Source organism: Olea europaea, unplaced genomic scaffold (genome assembly GCF_002742605.1).
Source record: "Olea europaea var. sylvestris unplaced genomic scaffold, O_europaea_v1 scaffold796, whole genome shotgun sequence".
NCBI lineage: Eukaryota > Viridiplantae > Streptophyta > Magnoliopsida > Lamiales > Oleaceae > Olea > Olea europaea.
The window spans coordinates 194,165-202,566 of NW_019266391.1; the positions used below are offsets into that span (position 1 = coordinate 194,165).

The 8,402-nt window shown below is 34.9% G+C and overlaps 1 protein-coding gene across 2 annotated transcripts; it reads right to left on the bottom strand.

The window, feature by feature from the left end:
- Positions 1-3,971: 3,971 nt before the first annotated feature.
- On the bottom strand, positions 3,972-7,100 carry LOC111391477 (ankyrin repeat-containing protein ITN1-like). Of its 2 annotated transcripts, none has more exons than XM_023016704.1 (5): positions 6,773-7,100; positions 5,995-6,474; positions 5,762-5,911; positions 4,830-5,398; positions 3,972-4,730 (listed from the first exon to the last, which is right to left on the bottom strand). In XM_023016704.1, the coding sequence occupies exons 1-5, from the start codon at positions 6,867-6,869 to the stop codon at positions 4,116-4,118; spliced, it is 1,911 nt and encodes a 636-aa protein (XP_022872472.1). In that variant the 5' UTR covers positions 6,870-7,100; the 3' UTR covers positions 3,972-4,115. The 2 variants fall into 2 exon arrangements, with proteins under 2 accessions (XP_022872472.1, XP_022872471.1); XM_023016703.1 differs by having other exon boundaries at positions 5,995-6,477.
- Positions 7,101-8,402: the final 1,302 nt, after the last annotated feature.

The window sequence follows — 8,402 nt, forward strand, 5'->3', positions numbered from 1 at the left end:
CTTTATCCAGTCCCAATTTCCTATAAACAGAATACGACATTAGGTTGATACATTCCTCATTTAATGCCATAGTTTCAAACTTCGGAAGCCTTTTTCTTTGTCAACATCTCTTTCAAAAATTTTGCGTAGTTTGAAATTTGTAATATCGCATCAATGAACGGAATATTGATCTAGAACTTCTTAAGAACATTGAGAAAATTTTCATAATTTGTGTCTTATTTGTTCTTCTTGAGATTTTGAGGAAAGGAAATGGGAGTCATGTAAGCTTTGCCTGGACTTGGTGCTTTGGCAGCTGATGTTTTTGTACTTTCTCTATTTTCAGTTGCGATTGGTGCAGATTTTTCTACCATTGTAGCTTCATCAATTAGTTCCTGGTTATCTTTTCTTTTGGGTCTCTTTGTAGTAATCTCTGACGATTGTACCTCACTCTTTGTATTTATGACATGAATACTTTGCTCCATTGACTTCTTTTGAAGTCTTTAGAGAACTGAAAGTGGGGGTACTTATGCTTTAACTTTCACGGGGGCCCGAGGTCGATCGTTCCACTACTTTAATTGCCATCACTTGTTCTTTATGATTTATCATTATATTACCTGGTAATGTCCCTTGTGGGCATTCTGCGAGTTGTTGCGCTATCAAACCAATTTGTGTCTCTAGTTTCTTGATGGATTCCTACTGATTTTCAAAGTTTGTATCACTTTACTCAAACACCTTGTCCATCTTCTACACATATTGTTGAAACATTTCTCCCAAACTATGTCTTCTTTCTTGGTGGAAATTGTCCCCATATGAGTTCAAATTATGAAAGCCATTTTAAATAAAATTTACTTGTTCCTCCGAAGAAACAAGCATCAAACAATTTTCTGCTGAACTGGCCATCATGCATTTGTTCCATGTGTTTGCAATTTTACAAGTAACTCTACCTATTTTGTTAAAACTGCTATCTGTGCATTGGTAGATGTTGTGCTGTCTAATTTATACATTCCAGTTGCCTTTGGTGGTACCACTCTTTTTTATGAGAACATTGAATGTGTGATAGCAATTAACTCAAACAAATCCATGGTTTGTTACATTGATTTTCCTATGATTGATCCACCAGAAGAGGCATCCACTTGAGATTTTGACAGTGGTGTAAATCCGGTGTACAAGTACCGCACTTGGTTTCCTATAGTGATTTAATGGTTTGAACACATTCCATCAACTCATTAAATCTATTTCATGCCTCGTGATAGCTTTCTCACTCTCTTTGTCGAAAAGTTTGAATTTTCAATCTGATTTTAGCTACTTTTGCTGGTGGGAAGAATTTGTTGCAGAATATTCTGGTTAGTTTTTCCCTTGTAGTAATACTCCTATGAGGCTCCGTATCTAACCACTCCAATGCAGCATCTCTCAGTGTAAAATGGGAATAATGGCAATTTAATAACATCTTCATTAACTCTCGGAGCATGGAAGTTCTAACAGTTCCTGAGAAATTTTGATATATGGGTGTTCAAATTTTTATGAGGCAACCCGTAGAATTGAAGAGTGTTGCTCATAAAATTAATCCAATCTGGCCTGATCTAAAAGTTAATCACCCCAAAATCTAGATATATAATATTGGAGTGTATGGGTACTGCTATAGGTGTCAGGAATATTGAGACTGGCAATCTCCTTCATTTTTTTCTTCTCGCTCATGGTGTTGTTCCTGTGGTGCCTCCACTCTTACGGCGACTTGTCCAATTGGCTGAATAGGAATATGTTGATTGTCAACCATTTGATGTTGTTGTTTATGTTTGTGTTCTTTATGTCTTCGTCTGAAAGTACATCTATCTCCAAACCAAACGGTTTAAGATCGTCATCTTGGACACGGAGCATAATATGAACACAGTTTTATGTAAATAAAAGAAAATAAATAAATCAAATAATAGTTAAAAATAAAAATAAATTAAGACTAAAAGAAATAGTCCCCAACAACGATACCAAAAACTTCTTGTCAATTTTATATCCCGCAAGTGTACACATTGTAACAAGTAGTAAAGTGGACATTTTGAGTCCAGATTATCATTCATACGAGGACTAAACTTTAACACTTAATTTTTTTCTGACTTTTATTTGATAAAAAGAAACAAGAACAAGATTGGTTATGATTTTGAATCTAACTACTTAACAATATGTGGATGCACACAAAGAATAATTGAGAATTCAAATAATAAATGGATATTAGGGTGGAAAAATTTTATCTATTGATCACCTTTAAGTCTTAAATCAAGATTCATAAAATCTAAGGCAGTGTTCAGTCGGATTCTTCAATTGTATTCAATTTACCCCTCTCGAGTTCTCATTGAGCCTATTAACTACTTCAATTCCATATATCTATGTGAATCAAACCTAGTTAAACGAAATAATAGTTCTAAAATTTCATTTATGACTGCAGTAATTAATATAGGTATCTCTACATATTATATTAATTTACGAATTTTAATATGTGGTCTAAATCCTAAACTCCTATCTCTATCCATAAAGGATTCAAAAAATTGTCAAATTATTGATTAAGTAATTTAATGCATTCGCTTCATGGTAAAATCAACACACGAAACAGTAAAAACCAAGAATTTTAATAAGACAATATAAAGGATACCAATTGGTTTACATTATTCGTCCTAACAATGGATTTAACTACTTATTACGAAAGAAGAAAAACAATCAATTGTCTTATAATACATTACCGGATTTGTAGTAAAGATGTAGAAGAAAAATTAGAATTCTTTCATCAAGATCTCCTTCCTCTTACAATCAATCTGTTAAACCTTCAATTGATTGATGTTCCCTCCTTTGAATTCCTCTTTTGATTCTCCAATTATATTCTCTTGCCTCTCAATGTGTGAATTTCCCCTTTAATTCTCTTTTTCTAGGGTTGTATATATGTCTTCTTCAAGTCTCAGAAGAGTTTTAGTTGAGTTGGGCTTTTAAAAAAAATGAATTTAAAACCCTATTAGATGGCAGCGAGGTGCCTAGATGCTACGATTGGGCACCTAAGTGCTGATTTTCAGGGAAAAAAGCGGAAACATAGCCCTTGGGCTCTGTGGGATAGCGCTTGGGCGCTGCCGTCAATTTCGATTGTACTGAACAACATTCAATATTTTTATTATGACTTTTTCTTCTTATATTCAATGGAGGCGTTGGAAAACTAACTCAAAGGGCTACAACTTTATTTCAATACCATTTTCAAATTCAATCATTTGCTATGTCAAAAATGGGTCTTAATATGAGTCTGAAATGGTGCATAATTTTTTTCGATTGGAACTTAATGTGTGATCATACTTTGATTATATTTCATCCCTTTGATGTCTTTCTTTATCCAATTGACTCTGAACACTCTTGAATCTTCATCATGAGTTCCGACACAACTTTTAAGTATTTGCACTTTAGTCCCCGAACTTTGGATCTCTTACAACTTAGTCATTTCTCCAATTTTGTCAAATTTTGTTTATTTCCTTCAATTTCTTGTACAATTTTACCTATTCAACACCAAATGTAATAATTTAGATCATAATTCACCCGAGGAGCAACTAAATATCATCATTTTAAAACCTTGAATAGGTGTATTAAATACACTTATGAAATACCTATATGCTGCCCTCCGGCTGCCCAATGCACCAAGGCTCGGTGATTCAACCTTGTCCTCCCCACTCTCAAACCTTCACTGAACTATTTCCTTGACTCTTGGAAACTCACAAACGCATCTAACTATGTCCAAAACCGATGTTATTTGAAAATTCTGCCATAAGTTTTAACTTCTTTTGTAAAACGAGCCTCTATAATCAAATGTCTAAAGCTTTTCCAACTAATTTACAAAGAAATTGCTGGAAAATTCTCCAACATATCACTCTAAGGTAATTTTTTCAATCATTTTAGATGAATTAAAGTACCCATAATTCTTAAAAAGTAATAATAAAAAAAACAAGAGAGATTATAATAACATAAAAGCCCCTTTACATAATCCATCAAAAGTACGGAAAGCTGAAATAATAATCACAAGTGGTAAACTAATTTGCACAAGTCAAAAATATAATTACAGAAAGTGTCCTTTGCTTTACTCTGTTATCTCATAATAGAGTAATCAGCTCATAAATAGCCTAATAAAGCCTTTCGTTCCTTTCCATGGAAAATATTCCTGATCCATTAGTAGAATGCATAACATCAGCCAACAAAGGAAACTGTAAGAATGCAAATAGCGTGACTGGAACACAAGCAGTGAGAGCAATCAGGATAATAATCCAAGCCAGTTGATGTCCAACCACAATGAAAAAGCTTGCACTAAAAGCAAGTAGCATTGATGCTATAGAAAAGAAAAGTGTTGTTAGGCCAATAATCAGCCTCTTCGGCAAAGACTCAAGGAAATCTCCTTCAGCATAACGCGAGGTGAGTATAGATAAGAACATCAATATAGATGTCGCAGAGGAGAACAGAGCAAGTGCATCTGATATGGGGAAAATTATAAATGACTTGTCCTTAAGGAACATAGGGGTTCCTGTATTAGAGTTGTTGCCTCCTGGAACTGTAAAAATTGCAGCAAACATTACTGTAGTAATAAGTGTTGCAACAAGCATGCAGGATGAACCTGTATCCTTCATCCATTTCTCCCCACTCTCGACTAATCCCTTGTGTTCCTGAGTAAATAGCATTTGGGGTGTTCTACCTTCTGAGTCTTTCATTTCCATGTATAATGGCTGCATATTCTTCTCAACTTCCTTTGAATTTTAACAAGATGAAGAATTAAAAAACATGGGAAGCAATTTTAATTAATTTAAGCAAGCAAAAATAAAGTTTGAACACAATTTGATAGTCACCTTAAACCACAGCAACTCCCGCTGCATTTGAAGTGCTGCACCAGAGACAATTTTAAGTCTATTTGAAGGAGCCAAGTTTGCAGCCAAGTGTAACATATTACCATTGTTAGTATTCTTATAGGATGTGATCAAATCTTTGTGTGCTCCTATGTCATAAAGAAGTTTGAAGATTTTTTCTTGGCGATGAATAACAGCAATGTGAAAAATGCTTCGACTTTGCTCATCAACTTTCCAAATGAGATCAGGATAGGAGAGAATAAGCTCCCTGATGAACTGAAAGTTTCCAAATTCTGCAGCTATGAACAATGGTCGTGAAGGGCTCCTGAGTAACTTCGCAATTTCTGAGTCATCCAATAAGAAGATAACCTGTTTCCACAAGCATTCTACTAACTCCAGCGCTTGGGATTGCATAATCTTTTTCTCAATAACTCCCTGGATTCCTAGAGTTACAAGTAAACTAAATTCAATCATTAAAATTGACGGAAGATGCTTATAATGGGACTTGTAACGATTGAGAAGTCTGAAGGTGCTGGTACGACCAGATTTGTTCCACAGTTTTGCACTCACACCTGAAATATAACTAAGGTTTATTGACTGTGGATTTATGGAATACTTAATTCAATTTGAACACATAAATGCGAGTGCCTTTTCAGTTTTCCATTGCTTTGCCAGATGATTAGCCTATGAATGCCATTCTTGAATGTTGATGCGTATTCTCGAAGATATTAAGACACAGTTGTAATTGGTTATAACAACTATTTGACTACATAAGATTCTTAATATTTTCCATTGGCCTTTTCAGTCAAAATGAACTTTGTGATCCAATTGACCTGTCAGGGATGGAGCATCAAACAACTATAACTAGTCTTAATCCCAAAATTTCATAAAATTAACCCTGTGATAAAAATTTAAATAAAAATGTAAAATCTTACAGCGGTAAACACATCTCTGCCAGATTCCTAGTTCACTTTTGCCTGAAAATGCTGAAGGCTTTCGTGCTAGAACATGAAGTGCTGTCTCGCCATTGGGATCCCGTTTAATGGCTAGTTCTGGTTTGTGTTCAAGTATACGCAGAGCAACATCTACAAATAGTAAACAGTTAGCATCATCTTTGTTGTTTTATCTAGTTTTTATATATTCATGTGTTGGTGGAATACTATCGCACCATATAAATCAGAGCTAATAGTTGCAATTAGTAGCCCAACATAGTCCTCTTCGGTGAGAGATTGGCTATCTGTTACTGAAGAAAGATACCAGACCATGTCTCTATATCCTAATAAGGCAGCCATGTGTAGGGGTGTCACTCCCTTGCTACCTCTTATCATTGGCAAATAATGGTCTTTTGCTACCATTAACTCTGCAATTTTTGTAATACCAGATGCAACAGCAAAGCAAAGTGCAGTATTTTCATACTTATTTTTAAGTGCCAAATCCAATGGATCCATCGATTTGACCAATTCTTCTACAAATATTATCTGTTTTGCCCCTGCTGCAATATGCAGAACTCTTTCCCATCCTTTTGTGATCTTTGCAGTTATTGCCTCAGGATGCAGACTGAAAAATTCTTTTGCTTTTCGCCAATCGCCTTTGAGTGCAGCATGGTATAGAGGCACGTACTTTGCCAGATTCCTAGTGGATTTAGTCCCTTCTAATGGTAATGAACAAGAGGCCCAAGTCAGAAAACCAATATAATTTCGTTGATCAAAGTGTACAAAAGATTTTAACAATAGAGAAACCCAGTGAAACGTACATCATTTTTCTGTTTAACTATTGACAATATAAACATATGAAGCTGACAACAAAAGGGGCGAAAGACCAGTGTTTCCCTAAGCAAACAGATATTTATTACACTGGGAAACTTGGAATTCTCAGTCCTCAATAGCCCACAAATCCCCTGATTTAGACATAGAAATAAAGAATCTTATGGTAAAAAGAGTACTTACCGACTCCCTCCGAAACTGAAGATAGATGTGCTTGTGTGGTGCCAGGAACGGTATGCATGGATGTTTGACTTCGGATTTTTTTTGGTGGAGCTGCCATCAGACCACTGGAACAGTAGGTGAGCTGAACTGAAACAAAATGGCGAGAAGTGATGCCATTGTTGCTCAACTCTTGTTCTTCGCCACTGCCAGAGGCTGGGGTGGAGTTTGTTTCAGGGAAGCAAGATTGAATAGAAAGAGTTCTCTGAAGTTGAAACTGTCTCAAGTTTTACATTACTGCAACCAGCTCAACTACTACTTCAAGTTATGGATAAGAATAGCTACAAATGAAGAAGGAAGAAAGATTTCTTTAATAATGCTAAGAATGTCAAGGAGGTCAACTCCACCAGTGCATAGAAACTTCCAAGTTCACACACGATATCTCATGTAATGAGGGGAATGAAACCAAAATGGTAATTAAAAATTTAATGAGAAAGTGTGCTACGTTTAGAAAATGCTCAATAAAGTCAACTTAAGCAGTGCATGGAAAATTACCAAACGATGTGTGTTGTAATGGGCGGAATAAAATCAATGTAGTAGTTGAAAAATGAATGATAATAAGTGTTTCCGGACATTAAAATCTAGATATTTCTAAGTTCTTTTGATTAATTATGGTCTAATTCATAGCATATTTAATTTATTAGATAAAAATAGATGATTGAAAGTGGAATTGAACAAAAGAAACCAAAAAGGAGCGAAATTTCAAAGTTTTGGGACCTAACTGTAACTTTTCAATAGTTGATTCAAACAACGAGATGTTGATTAAAAATTATAAGGCTTTAATTGGATGCAATTTGAAGTTGAAGGGTCAAAATTATTTCAAGAAAGGACTCAAGAAGATTTTAAGGATTAAAAATTATAAGGCTTCAATTGGATGCAATTTGAAGTTGAAGGGTCAAAATTATTTCAACGAAAGACTCAAGAAGATTTTAAGGATTAAAGTGCATATTTATGAAATTTTACACCAAGCTATCGCCCAACATTTACTCTAGGCATCCATCCTACCAACAAAAACAAAAGCAGGGGTTAAAATTTAAGATCTGACGATTCCGTGGCAAATTTTAAATTTGATAGAACGAACTCTTCTTGAAATGAATTTTGGACACAATTTCCAACCTATTTTCAAGCCCTATAAGTATAGAACATAACCATATATTATGGAAATCTCTCGTACTACAAAATTTATCAATTAACATCAAAGAGAGGCCGTTCATCATACTTTTGGTAAATCAAGAGGCAACTACAAGAAGAAAAAAGCTGAGCTGCTAGAAGATATTTGACATAGGGGCTAGCAAATAGATATATTGTCATGGGACCTGCAAAAAAAATTATCCAAAAAAAGTGGGCCCTCCCCTTCCTGTGAGGGTCGGTTTGGGTGTTAGTCACCCATTCTTCTGGTAGTAGCAGTTCTGTTGCAAGAATTCATTAAATAATCAATGAAATCTTGATTTTTGGGCAAAAAATGGCGGGCACAACTACAATTCATCAATCATTGAAGATGTTCAAGATTTCAAGATTCATCATTTTCATCTTCAATACTCAAAATCTGGGTGATGTTTTACCAATTAATTATGATTTACATTTTTTTTTCTTT